At 41.3% G+C, this 19,473-nt stretch overlaps 1 protein-coding gene across 1 annotated transcript; it reads left to right on the top strand.

The window, feature by feature from the left end:
- On the top strand, nucleotides 977-18,891 carry LOC102189911 (IQ domain-containing protein F5). Its single transcript, XM_018038449.1, has 3 exons — nucleotides 977-1,523; nucleotides 15,231-15,341; nucleotides 18,409-18,891. The coding sequence occupies exons 1-3, from the start codon at nucleotides 1,506-1,508 to the stop codon at nucleotides 18,874-18,876; spliced, it is 597 nt and encodes a 198-aa protein (XP_017893938.1). The 5' UTR covers nucleotides 977-1,505; the 3' UTR covers nucleotides 18,877-18,891.

Genomic DNA, 19,473 nt, shown 5'->3' with positions numbered 1-19,473 from the left:
ACTGCATAGTCCATGGGGTTGCAAAGAGCTGGACACAACTGAGCCATTTTCACTTTTCTTCTTCTTGTCCATTCCAGGGATATAGGTAAATGTGTAATGAATGACATGTATCCACCATTATAGTATCATACAGAGTATTTTTACTGCCCTAGAAGTCCTCTGTGCTTCACATATTTATCCCTCTCTCCTCTAGCCCCAGGCAACGACTGATCTTTTCGCCATTTCCATAGTTTTGGCCTTTCTAGAATGTCATATAGTTGAAATCATAGTGTGTGGCCTTTTCTGATCGGCATCTTTCACATGGTAATGTGCATTTATTGAGCCACTGTGTCTTTTCATGGCTTGATGGCTGTCTTTTTTTTTTAACATTGGTTAATATTCCATTATCTAGGTGAGTCACAGTTTATCTATTTATTCACCTACTGAAAGACATCTTGATTGCTTCCAAGTTTTGGCAATCATGAATATATATTCTGTAATCATCTGTGTGCAGATTTTTGTGGGAACATAAATTTCTAGCTCCTTTGGGTATATATCAAGGAACAAGTTTGCTGGATCATATGGGAAGAGTGTGCTTATTTTTGTAAGAGGCTACTGAACTGTCTTTCAAGTTGGCTGTAACAGTTTGTATTCCCAGTCACTAGCAATGAATGAGAGTTCCTGTTGCTCCATATTCCCACTAACATTTGGTGTTACCAATGTTCTGGATTTTGGCAATTCTGGTATGTGTGTAGTGGTTTCTCATTATTTTTTAATTTGCATGTTTCTGATGATGTGTGGTGTGATACATGTTTTCATGTGCTTATTTGTTGTTTGTGTATCTTCTTTGGTGAGGTGTCTGGTAAGGTTTTTGGCCCATTTTTAAGCTAGGTTGTTTGCTAATTTTTTTAATGAAGAATTTTATTAAATGTTTTTCTTTTTACAACTATAGAGAGAATTAAATGATCTCCCTCTTATATCTGTTAACATTGTGAATTACATCAATAGATTTTTTTTTTTTCCACTCTAGCAATTTCCTCACAGTGGTGGGCCTTGGCCATGTTTAAGACTACCTGGCATCTGAGCCCTGTGTTTGGAGACTACCTGTGTTATCTGTCTTGGTGGAAGACAGCTTGCCTCTAATTATAGAGATGTAAATGCCAATTTCTTGCTTTTCCAGCTTCCCTGGCTGCTGGGCAAACATACAACAGGTTTGGCCAGTCAAACCCACTAGGATTTTTCAACTTGCAGCTTGGGATGTGGAGAACGAAGAGAGCATCCTTTGTGCCTATGGTGGAATCTTCATCAGGGTAGTTCTAGGCTGTGGTGTTTCTCTGGTACTGGATATGTAGCTTTTCTTTGGTCTATTTGTTTCTCTCTCTCTCTTTTTCTTTTTTTTTGGCCACACAGTGGGATTTTATTTCTCCAACCAGAATCAAACCCCAGCTCTCAGCAACGGGAGCATGGAGTCCTAACCACTGGACGGCCAGGGAATTACCTGCTGTTTGTTTGTGAGACTACCCTTCATGCTTCTTGAAAATTTGGTGAGCAAATAAATATTGTTTCAATACTTTTATTTTCTGCTTAAATAAATATGAATCAGCTTATATTGTCTATAGTTAAGAAAATGATAAATACGCTTGCATTCATAAGGTAAATTTTACTCATTTAAGTATTATTTGAAATGATCATTGGATTCAACTTGTTAATATTTGCATGTAGGTTCACAAGCCAGATTGTCCTATAATCTTCCTATGCTTACCTAACCTGATTTTAATGTCAAATAGATGCTGACTTCTGGGAATATTTCTGAAGAAAAAATTCCCAGAGTAGAGTTGCTGGATCAAGGGGTGTGTGCATTTTTCATTTTGATGGATTTTATCAAATAGTTACTCAAAGAGGTTTTGCCAATTTATATTGTGACCAACAACATATAATACTGCCTGTTTCTCTTCACTCTTACCAACTTGGAGGACCTGTCATTACCAGTTAACCTTTTTCTTTTTTTTAATGTGTGAATTGAGCATCTTTGCATATGTTCAGAATCGTTTCCCTCCTGCTGTTTCCTTTTCTATGAACTACTGGTTTTTCTTACTTGAGCAAAATTCTGGTGTACCCTTTTGTCCTGCAGTGATCTTCTGGTCTGGAAGCTTAGTTCCCTCTGATGTTGATTTTAATGGGTGCTGAAACTGGAAAAGACCCTCACTTGAAGGGAATTTGGCATTGTAGTTTCTGCCTCCTAACTCAATACACTTTTCGGCTGTATCCACTACTTATACAAAGATTTTATTGGCTTAAAAAGACTATATTTCCTAATGACAGTCAACTATCCTAAAAACAAATCAGGTATTGCATTTTAATATTTTAATAAATAGATCCCAAACCAATACAGTTTTTTTGGCAGGGGAAGGAGAGGATAAGTAAGTGAAAAGTAGGTGAGGAAATTTTATTTCCATAATTTTAAGTGTTAAGCTCCAAGAATTTTTATGAGGGAACCCCTTTCCTTTTCACAACCAAATCACATGAAGAAAAACCTTTCAAAGCATGCCTTCTTAAAGTATTTTCCATGGCATTTTATTTTGGCTGATGAGCTCCCTCTGGAGGCAGGAAAAATATCAGCACCAGAGTTTCTTTTGGTTCCATTAACGCACTGTTATGACAAACCAGGCACTCCACTCCAGTACTCTTGCCTGGCAAATCCCATGGACGGAGGAGCCTGGTGGGCTGCCGTCCATGGGGTCGTGAAGAGTCAGACACGACTGAGCTACTTCACTTTCACGTTTCACTTTCATGCATTGGAGAAGGAAATGGCCACCCACTCCAGTGTTCTTGCCTGGAGAATCCCAGGGGCGGCGGAGCCTGGTGGGCTGCTGTCTATGGGGTCACACAGAGTCGGACACGACTGAAGCGACTTAGCAGCAGCAGGGATTCCCTGGTGGCTCAGAGGGTAAAGCATCTGCCTAATGCTGGAGACCTGGGTTTGATCCCTGGGTCGGAAAGATCCCCTGGATAAGGAAATGGCAACCCACTCCAGTATTCTTGCCTGGAGAATCCCATGGACAGCGGAGCCTGGCGGGCTACAGTCCATGGGGTCACAGAGTCAGACACGACTGAGCGACTTCACTCACTCACTCATGACAAACCTAGACAGTGTCTTAAAAAGCAGAGACATTACTAGTCAACAAAGGTCCGTCTAGTCAAGGCTATGGTTTTTCCAGTGGTCATGTATGGATGTGAGAGTTGGACCATAAAGAAAGCTGAACGCTGAAGAATTGATGCTTTTGAACTGTGGTGTTGGAGAAGACTCTTGAGAGTCCCTTGAACTGCAAGGAGATCCAACCAGTCAATCCTAAAGAAAATCAATCCTGAATATTCATTGGAAGGACTGATGCTGAAGCTGGAGCTCCAATACTTTGGCCACCTGATGTGAAGAGCTGACTCATTAGAAAAGACCCTGATGCTGGGAAAATTGAAGGCCAGGAGGAAAAGGAGATGCCAGAGGATGAGATGGTTGGATGGCATCGCCAACTCAATGGATATGAGTTTGAGCAAGCTCTGGGAGATGGTGAAATACAGGGAAGCCTGGCATGCTGCAGTCCACGGGGTCACAAAAAGTCAGACACGACTGAGTGACTGAACAAGCAACAGTATACTGTTATGCATGTATGCATGCTAAGTCGCCTCAGTCGTATCTGACTTTTTGTGACCCTATGGACTGTAGCCCACCAAGCTCCTCTGTCCATGTAATTCTCCAGGCAAGAATATTGGAGTGGGTTGCCATGCCCGCCTCCAGGGGATCTTCCCAACCCAGGGATCAAACCCTAGTCTCTTATTCTCCTTCATTGGCAGGAATTCTTTACCATTAGTGCCATGTGGGAAGTCCCCCAAATACTGTTATAACAGTGTTAAATTAATTCAGCAAGGTAGCAGGCTACAAAATTGAAGACAAAAATCAGTTGCTAACAATGAACAATCCTAAAAGAAAATTATCCCTGAAAATCCATTTACAATAGCATCACAAAGAATAAAATACTTAGGAACAAATTTAACTAAGAAAGTGAGAGACTCATACAATGAAAACTACAGAGCATTGCCGAAAATAACTAAAGAAAATATAAACAAATAGAAATATACTGTTAATATATCAAAAGACTTAGCAAGTTATCAGTACTATCCAAAATAATCTATAGATTCAGTGCAATCCCTATCAAAATCCTGATGACATTTTTTTTGCAGAAATAGGAATACCTGACCTAAAAACATATGGAATCTCAGAAACCCTGAATATCCAAAAAAAAATCTTGAAAAAGAAAAATAAAGCTGAAGGGCCTACACTTTGTAGTTTCAGAACTTACTACAACATTACAGTAATCAAAATAGTATGGTACTGGCATTAAGACTGATGGAATAGAAAAGAGAGCTCAGAAATAAACCTTTACATATGTATTCAAATATTTTTTTCTAGAATGCCAAGACCACTCACTTTCTACAACTGGTATGGAGAAAACCAGATATCTACATGCATATGTGTGAAATTGTACCCATATCCAACACCATATAAAAAATAAAGTGGATCAGAGTTCTAAAACTCTTAGAGGAAAAGAGGTCAAAAATTGTACAATATTGGATTTGACAATGATTTCTTGGATATGACACTGAAGGCACAGGCAACAAAGAAAAAAACAAATTGGACTGCATGAAAATTTAAAATTTTTATGCGTCAAAAGACACTGTTGACAGAGTAAAAAGGTAATCCATGGAATGGGAAAAGATATTTGAAATCATATATCTGGTAAGAAATTAATATCCAGAACACATAGAAGCTTTTAAATCTCAACAACAAAACCCAATTTAAAATGAACAAAGGACTTGAATAGACATTTGTCCAAAGGAGATATGTAAATGACCGATAAATACAGGTAAAAATGTTCAACATTTCTGATTATTAAGGAGTTGCAAGTCAAAATTACAGTGAGATACCACCTTACGTCTATTTGGATGGATACTATTTTTTTTAATGTAAAATAACAAACGGAGATGAGAATGTGGAGAAACTGGAACTGTTGTACCCTGTTGATGGGAATGTAAGGTGACAAAGCTGCTGTATAAAAAAAAATTAAAGATGAAATTATGATGTGGCAGTTCCATCCCAGAGTCTTGAAGAATATTTGTTTACATATGTTCATAGCAGCATTTTTCACAACAGCTAAAATATCAAAGCCCCCATGTGTCCATCAGTGGATAAATGAATAAGCAAAATGTGGTATATACATATAATGGAATATTATTTAGCCTTAAAACAGAAGGTAATTCTGACTTACGCCACAATATAGATGAAACTTGAGGACATTATGCTAAGTGAAGTAAGTCAGTCACAAAACAGCAAATACTGAATGACTTCACTTTATAGACGGTGTTTGGAGCAGTTAAAATCCTAGAGATACTTGTAGTAGTTAAAAGTCGTAAAGAAAGACAACTTCTACAGAATAGAATTGTGGTTACCTGGGGCTGGGGGTGGAGGAATGGGTGGTTATTGTTGAATGGGTATCGAGTTTCAATTTTACAAGAAGAAAAGAGTTATGAGGAGGAATGGTGGTGACAGTGTACAACATTGTTATTTAGTCGCTAAGTTGTGTCTGACTCTTTGCCACCCCATGGACTGCAGCACGCCAGGCTTCCCTGTACTTCACTATCTCCCGGAGTCTGCTCAAACTCATGTGCATTGAGTCGGTGATGCCATCCAACCATCTCATCCTCTGTTACCCTCTTCTCCTCTTTCCCTCTGTCTTCCCCAGCATCAAAGTCTTTTCCAGTGAGTCATATCAGGTGGCCAAAGTATTGGAGCTTCAGCTTCAGCATCAGACCTTCCAATGAATATTCAGGGTTGATTTCCTTTAGGATTGACAGGATTGACCTCCTTGCTCTCCAAGGATGAACATATATAATACCACTGAACTGTACACTTAAAATGGTTAAGATGGTAAATTTTGTATTACATGTATCCTATGACAATAAAAAAAGTAAATGGTAACTAGAATTAAAGCTGAAAAAGTTGAAGCACTTTTAGGGAAGCAGAAAATAGATGGATGTTCCATATAAATAAGAGAAATCTAGATTGTTGATGTCACAAGTGTTCAATATTCTGGACACAATTCAAAAAATAAAAAGGTGAACTCAACATTGGTCTCTTATTCACTTTTCTGGTTAGTGGTAGACGTGGTGGGGAGTATGGTGACTTGTTGAAAACTCAACAAGATGGTTTTTTTTCTTTTGCTGAATTCCATGGCATGTGGTATCCTAGTTCCCTGACCAGGAATCAAACCTGTGCCTCCTGAAGTGGAAGCACAGATTCTTAATCAGTGGACCATCAGGGAAGTCCCAACAAGTTGAATTTTTGAGCAGAATTTTTGACAGTTTCTTTGTGAGGAGGCACAGAATTTGTAGACCAGGACTGCCATGAATGAGGACATCCTGGTAAATCCCCAGTGTTTCGTGTTGGAAGCCAAGAAGACTTACATACCAGGAGAAAAGTGAATTCGAAATACACTAACATTTCCAATGATGAAAAGTCAGTTTCACATCATCTCAGAAACTGGTTTAAGGCAACCCAGGATTTTTAATGCTCCAGTCACGTACCAGAGCAAATGTTAATCATCTCTGAAGAAAGAGATTTTATTTTTGAAAATTTTTCTTATACAGCGTCCATCGCTCAATAAAAAATAACCAAACTCAAGACCAAAAAAAAAAAAATTTGAAAATAAGAGAAATAACTGACAGGAGAATTAGACTCACAAGTGTAGACAAATAATGAAGGTGCAATGGCACCCCACTCCAGTACTCTTGCCTGGAAAATCCCAAGGTCAGAGTAGCCTGGAAGACTGCAGTCCATGGAGTCGCTGAGGGTCGGATACGACTGAGCGACTTCACTTTCACTTTTCACTTTCATGCATTGGAGAAGGAAATGACACCCCACTCCAGTGTTCTTGCCTGGAAAATCCCATGTATGGAGGAGCCTGGAAGACTGCAGTCCATGGGGTCACTGAGGGTCGGACATGACTGAGCGACTTCACTTTCACTTTTCACTTTCATGCATTGGAGAAGGAAATGGCAACCCACTCCAGTGTTCTTGCCTGGAGAATCCCAGGGACGGGGGAGCCTGGTGGGCTGCCGTCTCTGGGGTCACACAGAGTCGGACACGACTGAAGTGACTTAGCAGCAGCAGCAGCAGCACAGATATAATTTTTAAATAAATATTCTTAATGTGTAAATGAAAACAGAAGACAAAAGGAGAATTCAGCAGAAAACTGAGACTTACTTTAAGTGTCAAGTGGAGAATTTTAGAACAGAAAAGCACAACAACCAACTAGAAAATTCAATGGGTGAGTTTAACAAGATTACACGAAGATGAAGAGAGAATTAATGAACAGAAAAATCAAGAAAAAATACATCCATTGAAGCACAGTTCAGTTCAGTTGCTCAGTCATGTCCAACTCTTTGCGACACCATGAACCGCAGCACGCCAGGCCTCCCTGTCCATCACCAACTCCTGAAATCCACCCAAACCCATGTCCATTGAGTTGGTGATGCCATCCAGCCATCTTATCCTCTGTCATCCCCTTCTGCTCCTGCCCTCAATTTTCCCCAGCATCAGGATCTTTTCAAATGAGTCAGCTCTTCGCATCAGGTGGCCAAAGTATTGGAGTTTCAGCTTCAACATCAGTCCTTTCAATGAATATTCAGGACTGATCTCCTTTAGGATGGTCTGCTTGGATCTCCTTGCAGTCCAAGGGACTCTCAAGAGTCTTCTCCAACACCGCAATTCAAAAGCATCAATTCTTCGCCACTCAGCTTTCTTATAAAGTCCAACTCTCACATCCATACATGACCACTGGAAAAACCATAGCCTTGACTTGATGGACCTTTGTTAACAAAGTAATGTCTCTGCTTTTTAATATGCTGTCTAGGTTGGTCATAACTTTCCTTCCAAGGAGTAAGCGTCTTTTAATTTCATGGCTGCAGTCACCATCTGCAGTGATTTTGGAGCCCCCCAAAATAAAGTCTGACACTGTTTCCCCATCTATTTCCCATGAAGTGATGGGACTGGATGCCATGATCTTCGTTTTCTGAATGTTGAGCTTAAGCCAACTTTTTCACTCTTTCACTTTCATCAAGAGGCTCTTTCGTTCTTCTTCACTTTCTGCCATAAGGGTGGTGTCATCTGCATATCTGAGGTTATTGATATTTCTCCCAGCAATCTTGATTCCAGCTTGTGCTTCTTCCAGCCCTGTGTTTCTCATGATGTACTCTGCATATAAGTTAAATAAGCAGGGTGATAATAGATAGCCTGACGTACTCCTTTTCCTATTTGGAACCAGTCTGTTGTTCCATGTCCAGTTCTAACTGTTGCTTCCTGACCTGCATATAGGTTTCTTAAGAGGGAGGTCAGGTGGTCTGGTATTCCCATCTCTTTCAGAATTGTTCACAGTTTATTGTGATCCACACAGTCAAAGGCTTTGGCATAGTCAATAAAGCAGAAATAGATGTTTTTCTGGAACTCTCTTGCTTTTTTAATGATCCAGCAGATGTTGGCAATTTGATCTCTGGTTCCTCTGCCTTTTCTAAAATGAGCTTGTACACCTGGAAGTTCACAGTTCACATATTGCTGATGCCTGGCTTGGAGGATTTTGAGCATCACTTTACTAGCTAGTGAGATGAGTGCAATTATGTGGTAGTTTGAGCATTCTTTGGCATTGCCTTTCTTAGGGATTGAAATGAAAACTGACCTTTTCCAGTCCTGTGGCCACTGCTGAGTTTTCCAAATTAGCTGACATATTAAGTGCAGCACTTTCACAGCATCATCTTTTAGGATTTGAAATAGCTCAACTGGAATTCCATCATCTCCACTACTTTTGTTCATGATGCTTCCTAAGGCCCACTTGACTTCGCATTCCAGGATGTCTGGCTCTAGGTGAGTGATCACACCATCATGACTATCTGGGTCATGAAGATCTTTTTTGTATAGTTCTTCTGTGTATTCTTGCCACCTCTTCTTAATATCTTCTGCTTCTGTTAGATCCATACCATTTCAGTCCTTTATTGAGCCCATCTTTGCATGAAATGTTCCCTTGGTATCTCTAATTTTCCTGAAGAGATCTCTAGTCTTTCTTATTCTGTTGTTTTCCTTTATTTCTTTGCATTGATCGCTGAGGAAGTCTTTCTTATCTCTCCTTGCTATTCTTTGGAACTCTGCATTCAAATGGGTATATCTATCCTTTTCTCCTTTGCTTTTCACTTCTCTTCTTTTCACAGCTATTTGTAAGGCCTCCTCAGACAGCCATTTTGCTTGTTTGCATTTCCTTTTCTTGAGGATGGTCTTGATCCCTGTTTCCTGTACAATGTCACAAACCTCCATCCATAGTTCATCAGGCACTCTGTCTATCAGATCTAGTCCCTTAAATCTATTTCTCACTTCCACTGTATAATCATAAGGAAATTCTTAGTCACTGGCTAAAATCTGCTTCAGTATTTTTACCCCAAACGTTAAGGAAACATGACCACAAAGCAAACTCAGAAAATGTCCTTGAGAAAATAGATTGAAATATTTGAGCACAGGTTCAGACCTTCCTCTCCCACTGCAAATTCCTGGGAATAACGGAAAAGCTATACCTTTTTTTTAAAAAACCTCTAATAGTACCTTGGAAATTCCCTGGTAGCTCAATCGGTAAAGAATCTGCCTGCAGTTCAGGAGACCCGGGTTCAATCCCTGGTTTGGGAAGATCCCCTGGAGAAAAATATGGCAACCCACTCCGGTATTCTTGCCTGGAAAATCCCGTGGCCAGAGGAGCCTGGTGGGCTACAGTCCATGGGGTGGCAAGCGTTGCACACAACTTAGCAATTAAACCATAGTACCTTAAAAAAATAGAGATCTTCAGTTCAGTTCAGTCCAGTTCAGTCACTCAGTCGTGTCCGACTCTTTGCAACCCCATGAATCGCAGCACGCCAGGACTCCCTGTCCATCAACAACTCCCAGAGTTCACTCAGACTCACGTCCATCGAGTCAGTGATGCCATCCAGCCACCTCATCCTCAATCATCCCCTTCTCCTCCTGCCCCCAATCCCTCCCAGCATCAGAGTCTTTTCCAATGAGTCAGCTCTTTGCATGAGGTGGCCAAAGTACTGGAGTTTCAGCTTTAGCATCATTCCTTCCAAAGAAATCTCAGGGTTGATCTCTTTCAGAGTGGACTGGTTGGATCTCCTTGCAGTCCAAGGGACTCTCAAGAGTCTTCTCCAACACCACAGTTCAAAAGCATCAATTCTTCAGCGCTCAGCCTTCTTCACAGTCCAACTCTCACATCCATACATGACTACTGGAAAAACCATAGCCTTGACTAGATGGACCTTAGTCGGCAAAGTAATGTCTCTGCTTTTGAATATGCTATCTAGGTTGGTCATAACTTTTCTTCCAAAGAGTAAGCGTCTTTGAACAGAAATTATATGGATACTTTAAAGAACAGAGGCAAATATGAAAAGACTTAAAGAAAATGAACCAAATATCTAAAAAAGATTTCATATATAAGTGGAGAATGGCCATCCAGTTTCTGCAAGGTAGGAGGCAGCTTGTGCAGGGGGCAGCAGAAGCTGTGCACTATCATAGGAATATAGTTGGAATATATCTGTAGTAGGAGCAGCCAACTTTGCTGCTGTGACATGCAGTTGGCAAGATAGGACCTGTCTTCAGGGAGGAACTGACTGGCCTGGGAAGAAGAGGCAGAGCCTGGTACCATCTAACATTCTTGTACAAGAAGACTCCTTCCTGGGGGTCTTCCCACTTACATCTCACCCAAACAGTTTAAACCACATCTCCCATGTAATCTGTGGAATCTGGGACTAAGCACTCATCAGTAAGTTAAAGGAAATCTCAAAGATGAACACCCAACCAGGAATCAAGCTTTAGGGGAGACCAACAGCATGAAAAAACCTCCCTAAACCCAACAAGCAGAAACACAGTAACTAAAGGGAAGATTTAAGATAGTTTAAAGGAATTAAGTTAATGTATACATTAGTATAAAATATATATATAATTACACTTTTTTTGCCTCACCACATGGAATATGGGATCTTAAGTTCCCCAGCCAGAGATTGAACCCAAGTCCCCTGCTGCAGTGGAAGCACAGAGTCAACCATTAGACCACCAGGAAAGTTCAATGTTCATATTTTGACAGGAGAAGACCACTTAGCCTTAAAAAAGGAATAACACATTATTTGAAAGAGCCACTTATGGATCTTGGAGAGGAACAGCATAGCTATCAAAATTACAACCTGAGAGATGGGTAGTGGCCAAGAGAGCAGAATCAGAAGACCTTGAATTCACCTCCTACTACAGGCACACCAGAATTACAAGTAGTTACAGAGAAACTGTCTATGATAATGACCTGAAGAGCAGTAGAAAGTATTTTCCACAACTAAAGACATAAAGGGAAACCACAACAAAATGAGCAGGGGGCCAGAAATGCAATATAGTCAGGACAAACCTTTGGGAGGGTGACCCACAGATGGAAGGAATGAGCACAACCGCAGAAGTCCTGCCCAAGGATTGAGGGGTCTGAGACTCTGCAGCCCAGGATCCTGCACTGGGAAGGTGACCCTTCAGAACATCTGGCTTCTAAAACCAGAGGGGCTTATTTTGAGAAGAGCCAGAGGGCTATGGGAAACAAACTTGACTCTGAAAGGGTGAATGCAAAATCTCAAAAGATTCCAAGTCCAGGTACAGAAGCAGTAGCTTGAAAAGAGCTTGAGTCAGACCCACTTGCTCATCTTGGAAACCCTTCTGGAGGGGCAGAATGCAACTGGGGATCTTCCTGTGGATAGAGGTTATGACACCAGCCATTTTGGGAAGCTCTTTCAACTATGATAATAATTTGCAATGGTAAGCACCATTTTGGAATCCTTTCTCTAGCCTGTTAACACCAGGGACCCAGCCTCCTCAGACCATTTAGATAGCCACAGTTAGAATTTCAACAAAGAGAAAATATAAAGAAGAACCAAACGGAACTGATGAATAAATGACTAAATGACAAAATACACTAGAGTTTGTTCAAATATGGAAAAAGAATTTTTAAAAGTGAGGATACTTTAAGAGACCTCTAGGGGCTTCCCTCGTGGCTCAGTGGTAAAGAATCTGCTTGCCATTGCAGGAGACATGGGTCTGATCCCTGGTGGAACATCCCACATGCTGCAGAGCAGCTAAGCCCATGTGCTACAACTATTGAGCCTGTGCTCTAAAACCAGGAGGCCACATCTATGAGCCCACGTGCCCTCGAGCCCATGCTCTGCAACAAGAGAAGCCACCACACTGCGAAGCCCTCACACTGCAACTAGAGAGTAGTCCCCACTCTCCACAACCAGAGAAAAGCATCCCTCCAAAGCAATAAAAACTCAGCACAGCCAAATAAATTAATTATTTTTAAAAATCAATGAAGACAGCCTAAGAGACCTCAGGGAAAACATTAAACACACCAACATTTGCATTATAGGGGTCCTAGAAGGAGAAAAGAGAGAGAGAGAAAGGACCTGAGAAAATATTTGAAGAGATAATAGCTGAAAACTTCCCTAACGTGGGAATTAAAAGACAATGGAAAAAATTTTTGAAGGAACATGGGGAAAAACAACAAATAACATGCAAAGGAACTTCTGTACAGTTATCTGCTGACTTCTCAGCAGAAACTCTGCAAGCCAGAAGAGAGTGGCATAATATATTTAGAGTAATGAAAGGGAAGAACTCTACCAAGAATACTCTACCAAGCAAAGCTCCATTCAGATTTGACAGAGAAATCAAAAGCTTTATAGACAAGGAAAAGCTAAGAGAATTCAGTACTACCAAACCAGCTTTTCAACAAATGCTAAAGGAACTCCTCCAGGCAAGGAAGAGACCAGCAATTTAAAACAATCTTGTACATATATATATTACTATATCAAACCTCAAAAACCTCTCCTGTACTCTTGGAGGGCTGTTTATATGCAAGAGTGTCCCTGCATAGCTTGTTTGAATTTAATTTTTTTTTTTTTTTTTTGGCAGAGGGCTAGTTTTGGTTTGGATGCTTATTGTCTCTCCTCAGGGTGTGCTGGCCATTATCCCCTGTGGTAGGAGTGGTCAGCCACCTCTGCCAAGTGACCTGAGACCAGGAGCCAACCACTGCCCCTCCTTCCTGGAAGCATGCATGTGGGCTATGTACCTGCACACCCCCTGTCAGCACTGATGGTCTGTGTGAGTTTCTCTCTGCAAACCTGTTGCCACCCTCTCCCCTGAAGCTCCAAAGCTCCTCTGTCATGGCTGATCCCCCTGCTAGTGAGGGGGACTTACCAGTGTTTGAAAATCTTTCCGCTTTCACAACCCCCTCCCAAGGGTACAGATCCTGTCTAGATTCCTTTCTCTTTTCTTCTTTTTTCTTTTGTCCAGTGCAGTTATGTTGAGATTATCTTGCCCTTTTGGAGGTCTGAGGTCTTCTGTCAGTGTTTAGTAGATGTTCCAAAAGAGTTGTTCCACATGTATATATATTTTTGATGTATCTGTGGGGAGAAGGTGAACTCCACATTCTACTCTTTCACCATCTTGATCTTTCCTCTTAAGCACTTCTTAATAGATGATTTGGGTAAGTTTTCACAGTTCTGTATTCCCCAGTAAGCACCACCGAGAATAAGACAGAGCATATTTTTCTTTGTTTGTTTTGTGTGTGTGTGTGTGTGTTGTTTGCAAGCAATACATCTTATAACTCTACTCTAGGTATAATCTTTATCTGGAATTATTTCACCTATAGTTTAAGTTTGGTTATTTTAAAATTTTGAATAAATGAATCATCCTGTAAATAGTTTGTCTGGCTTCTTTCATTTAGCATGTTTTTGAGATTCACCTATGTTATTGTGTGTTTCAGTGATTTGTTCACTTTTAACACTGTGTATTTCATTATATAAATATACTAAAGTTGCTTTCTCTAGTCAGTTTTGGTAAACATTTCAATAGTTTCCAATTTTGACCTATTTGAATAAACTTGCTATGAACATTCTTGCACAAATCCTTTGTAGAAAACATGTTTGCATTTTTCTTGTGTAAATACCTGGGTGTGGAATTGCTGAGTTATAGAGTGGAGATATGTTTAAATATATTAGAAACTGCCAGACCATTTTCCATAGTATTTATACTGTTTTATACGTAAGCACCAACAGTATATAAGAGATTCAACTACTGTACATTCTCATCAATATTTGATTGTCACTGTCTTTCACTTTCGGACACGACTGAGCGACTTCACTTTCACTTTTCACTTTCATGCATTGGAGAAGGAAATGGCAGCTCACTCCAGTGTTCTTGTCTGGAGAGTCCCAGGGACTGGGGGAGCCTGGTGGGCTGCCGTCTATTGGGTTGCACAGAGTCGGACACAACTGAAGCGACTTAGCAGCAGCAGCAGCAGTCTTTTACTTTAGCCATTCTCTAGAGTGTCTAAAAAATATCTCATTGTGCTTCTAAATTTATTTCCATCATGAATAATGATACTGGGCATCATTTCATGTGCTTCTTAGTCATAGTACAGCTTTTGTAAAACACTTAAGATTTTGCTCCAAACTCATTCTTTCTGTATATTATTTGCTTCCATTGTTTGATTGAACTGAAATCCATGCAATTGAATTCCCTGTTGATGAATATTTAAATTGTCTCAAATGTATGTTTTTATCAACGGGCATGAAATGATGGACTTTGTACAGCTTTGTGTGCCAGTGGGCCAATATTTTCAGTATTCTGCCATTTTGGCCATTTATAGCATTAAGAATGGACAGAACTTACATGTTTTCACAAAAAGGGCTCAATGGTTGGGAACCATTTTGATGCCTGAGTCATAGGTGCCCTTATGACATCATTCCTATCTTCCCTTCTTCCAGCCTGAGATGTGGCTGGAAGAGTACAGACCTGAGAGCAATGGAACCATCTAACTCCTAACTATGGGAAACTTAAGGGATTGCAGACTTGAGGGATTTGAACCATCTATTTCCAAGTCATGGGCATTCGATTTTGTGTAAGAGAGAGTGCCAGTCTACCTGAAGTTTCAGTCAGGGAAAGGTGGATTTCACAGTTGTTAAGGATACAAGTCCTACATGTAGGGTTTCTGGGCAAGGCAAGAGGTTGAGCATGTGGTAGACTCAGAACTGAATTTACAGAGAGCAACCTACTCTTATCTTTCCCCTCTAAACTCTGATTACAGAAGGATGGCCACGTTTGTCAAATTGTAATAGAAAACGTTGATGAAACCGTATTACTACGTGAAGCGAGGCAGGAAGAGGAGAACGAAAAACCTGAATCACCTCCAGAACAGGTAGGCCAATAGAGGTTCTCAAAGTTGAAGGGGAACCAAACCTGCACTACATCTAACTAAAGTCACCCAGGGGTGACAGTTGTCTTTCTCTGGGCCCATAGCATGGGATGGTCAGGGAATTTGTCACCCTTGTAGCACAGCTGGTAAAGAATCTGCCTGTGATGCGGGAAACCTGGATTTGATCCCTGGGTTGGGAAGATTCCCTGGAGAAGGGAAGGGCTACCCATTCCAGTATTCTGACCTGGAGAATTCCATGCATTGAATAATCCATGGGGTCATAAAGAGTTGGACATGACTGAGCAACTTTCACTTTCATTCTTACGTCCATACATGACTACTGGAAAAAGCATAGCTTTGACTAGAAGGACCTTTGTCAGCAAAGTAATGTCTGCTTTTTAATATGCTGTCTAGATCGGTCATAGCTTTTCTTTGGAGCAAACGTCTTCTAATTTTATGGCTGCAGTCACCATCTGCAGTGATTTTGGAGCCCAAGAAAATTAAGTCTGTCTCTGTTTCCACTGTTTCCCCATCTATTTCCCATGAAGTGATGGGACTAGATGCCATGATCTTAGTTTTCTGAAGGTTGAGTTTTAAGTCAGCTTTTTCACTTTCCCCTTTCACTTTCATCAGAGGCTCTTCAGTTCCTCTTTGCATTCTGTCATAAGGGTGGTGTCATCTGCATATCTGAGGTTATTGATATTTTCCTGGCAATCTTGATTCCAGCTTATGCTTTATCCAGCCCGGCATTTCACATGATATACTCTGCATGGAAGTTAAATATCAGGGTGACAATATATAGCCTTCATGTACTCATTTCCCAATTTGGAACCAGTCTGTTGTTTGTGTCTGGTTCTAGCGGTTGCTTCTTGACCTGCATAAAAATTTCTCAGGAGGCAAGCAACGTGGTCTGGTATTCCCATCTCTTTAAGAATGTTCCACAGTTTGTTATGATCCACACAGTCAAAGGCTTTGGCATAGTCAGTAAAGCAGAAGTAGTTGTTTTTTCTGGGATTCTCTTGCTTTTTCTATGATCAAACAAATTGGCAATTTGATGTCTGGTTCCTCTGCCTTTTCTAAATCCAGCTTGAACATCTGAAAGTTCTTGGTTCATGTACTATTGAAACCTGGCTTGGAGAATTTTGAGCATTACTTTGCTAGCGTGTGAGATGAGTGCAATTGTGGGGTAGTTGAGCATTCTTTGGCATTGCCCCTCTTTGGGATTAGAATGAAAACTGACCATTTCCAGTCCTATGGCCACTGCTGGGTTTTCCAAATTTGCTGACATATTGAGTGCAGCACTTTCATAGCATCATCTTTTAGGACTTAAAATAGCTCAGCTGGTATTCCATCACCTCCACTAGCTTTGTTCCTAGTGATGCTTCCTAAGGCCCACCTGACTTTGGATTCCAGGATGTCTGGCTGTAAGTGAGTGATCACACCATCATGGTTATCTGGGTCGTGAAGATCTTTTTTGTATAGGTCTTCTGTGTATTCTTGTCACCTCTTAATATTTTTTGCTTCTGTTAGGTCCCTACCATTTCTGTCCTTTATTGAGCCCATCTTTGCATGAAATGTTCCCTTGCTATCTCTAATTTTCTTGAAGAGCTCTCTAGTCTTTCACATTCTATTGTTTTCCTCTATTTCTTTGCGTTGATCCCTGAGGAAGGCTTTCTTATCTCTCCTTGCTGTTCTTTGGAACTCTGAATTCATACGGATATCTCTTTCTTTTTCTCCTTTGCCTTTCACTTCTCAGTCTGATTTCTGTATTGACTATCTGGTGATATTCATGTGTAGAGTCTTCTCATGTGCTGTTGGAAGAGGGTGTTTGCTATGACCAGTGCTTTTTCTTGGCAAAACTCTGTTAGCCTTTGCCCTGCTTCATTTTGTGCTCCAAAGTCAAACTTGCCTTTTACTCCAGGTATCTCTTGACTTCCTAATTATGCATTCCAGTCCCCTATGATGAAAAGGACATCTTTTTTGGGTGTTAGTTCTAGAAGGTCTTGTAGGTCATCATAGAACCGTTCAACTTCAGCTTCATCGGCATTAGTGGTTGAGGCATAGACTTGGATTACTGTGATATTGAATGGTTTGCCTTGGAAACGAACAGAGATCATTCGATCATTTTTGAGATTGCACCTAAGTACTGCATTTTGGACTCTTGTTGACTATGAGGTCTACCCATTTCTTCTAAGGGATTCTTGCCCACAGTAGATATAATGGTCATCTGAATTAAATTCGCACATTCCAGTCCATTTTAGTTCACTGATTCCTATAATGTCGATCGATGTTCACCCTTGCCATCTCCTGTTTGACCACTTCCAATTTTCCTTGATTCATGGACCTAACATTCCAGGTTCCTATGCAATATTGTTCTTTACAGCATCAGACTTTACTTCCATCACCAGTCACATCCGCAACTGGGTGTTAGAAACCCAAGTCTAGAATTGTGTGGGAGTGCGTGTATGTTTACATGAGTGCATATATATGTGTTAACTTAAGTTCAAGATGTGAGAACCAAAAGAAATGAAAGTGAGGAATAAATGAGCAGGGCTCCAAAGTGTGCAGGACAGGCTAGCATCTAATCCCGTGATTTGACAGAGAAGCCAGCAGGTTGTGCATTGGAGCTGGTGCCAGGTATGAAAGAAAAGCGAAGGATGCCCCTTTCCCAGCCTGTGGGTGCGGTCTGAAGGGGAGTGATATGCTTCCCAGGTAGGTATCAGGCCCGAGGTGCAACAGAATAACCCATTGACCCATAGATGGTGGTGTTCTTGTTCTAGACTGGCCAAACAAGCCCAAGGAACCAGGTGACAGCTAGGGCAGGTGAGCCCCCAAGCAACATATGAGGACTGTGAGACTCCATGTTCAGCTGTGATGTGTCTGTTAATCAAGAGTGGTGGAGACAGGGTACCTGTCTGGTCTTCTGGCTCCAGCCAGTGGCCTGCTCAATGCTCAGGAACTGCTGGGGAATTGACCATTGTTGACAAAATATCAAGACCCCTTCCTAGCTCATGCCAGGGCTGAGGTGGGTTGGGAACATTTTCTGAGTGTCCTTTCTTTTTCCTTGTAGCCTCCGCCCCGGACAAAAAAGCCAAAACCACCCGAAAAGGTGGTTATAAGCAATGAGCTGCAAGCAATAAAAATCCAGGCCTGGTGGCGGGGCACCCTGGTACGCAGGACGCTACTGCATGCGGCTCTCAGAGCATGTGTTATTCAATACTGGTGGAAACAGAAGCTGGCAGAGCTGCTGGAGAAGAAACGACGGGCTATGCTGCAGTATTATGCTCGGGAAAAATGGGCAGTGGTCAGGCTACAGTCCTGGGTTCGCATGTGGCGCGTCCGGGTTCGTTACTGCCGTTTGCTCCACGCTGTCCGCATCATCCAAGTCTACTGGCGCTGGCATAATTGCCATACCCGTGGCATTTTTAGGGGCAGCTATGAACTCACAGCAAGCCAGCTAGGACTTGAGCTTGAGATCTTTCTGGGATCACACATCTGTCGGATTACGGACTGCATCCCCTTCCCAATAAAGAACTGATCAGGTCGGCTCCAACACTGTCACAAGGTCTCTGTCAGACAAGCTTCCGGAGGTCCTGTCTCAGTGAAGGGTCAAAGTAAATGATGGCAGGTACTGGGTATCTCACACGTCAGCTCTGAGGTTATCTGGGGTCCCATATGAAGGAGGATTCTAAGAGCCGAGGACCGGATGGGTGGGGTCTGTGATTAATTAGCAGTGGCTGCCATGAGTAGGAGAGATGGGGTTGCAGGGCTGCCAAGTCAGCCAACTCCAGGGAAACTCCTTCATAATGTGGTCTATAGTTTTCTGTTTTCATTTTGTTAATGGTTTCCTTTGCTGTGCAAAAGCTTGTAGATGATTAGGTCCCTTTTGTTTATGAAAACATTGATATGATTTATGTTGGAGATATTTTGCCTATATTCCATTCTAGGAGTTTTATGGTGTCTTGTCTTGTATTTACATCTTTAAGCCATTTGTAGGTTTTTGTGTGTGTGTAGGTGAGAGGGTGTATTCTAACTTCATTAATTTACATGGGGCTGTACAACTTCCCAACAGCACTTGCTGAAGAGACTGTCTTTTCCCCATTATGTATTCTCACCTCCTTTGTTGAAGATTAAT

Source organism: Capra hircus, chromosome 22, assembly GCF_001704415.2.
Source record: "Capra hircus breed San Clemente chromosome 22, ASM170441v1, whole genome shotgun sequence".
Classification (NCBI taxonomy): Eukaryota; Metazoa; Chordata; class Mammalia; order Artiodactyla; family Bovidae; genus Capra; species Capra hircus.
This window is presented reverse-complemented; position numbering and strand designations above follow the sequence as displayed.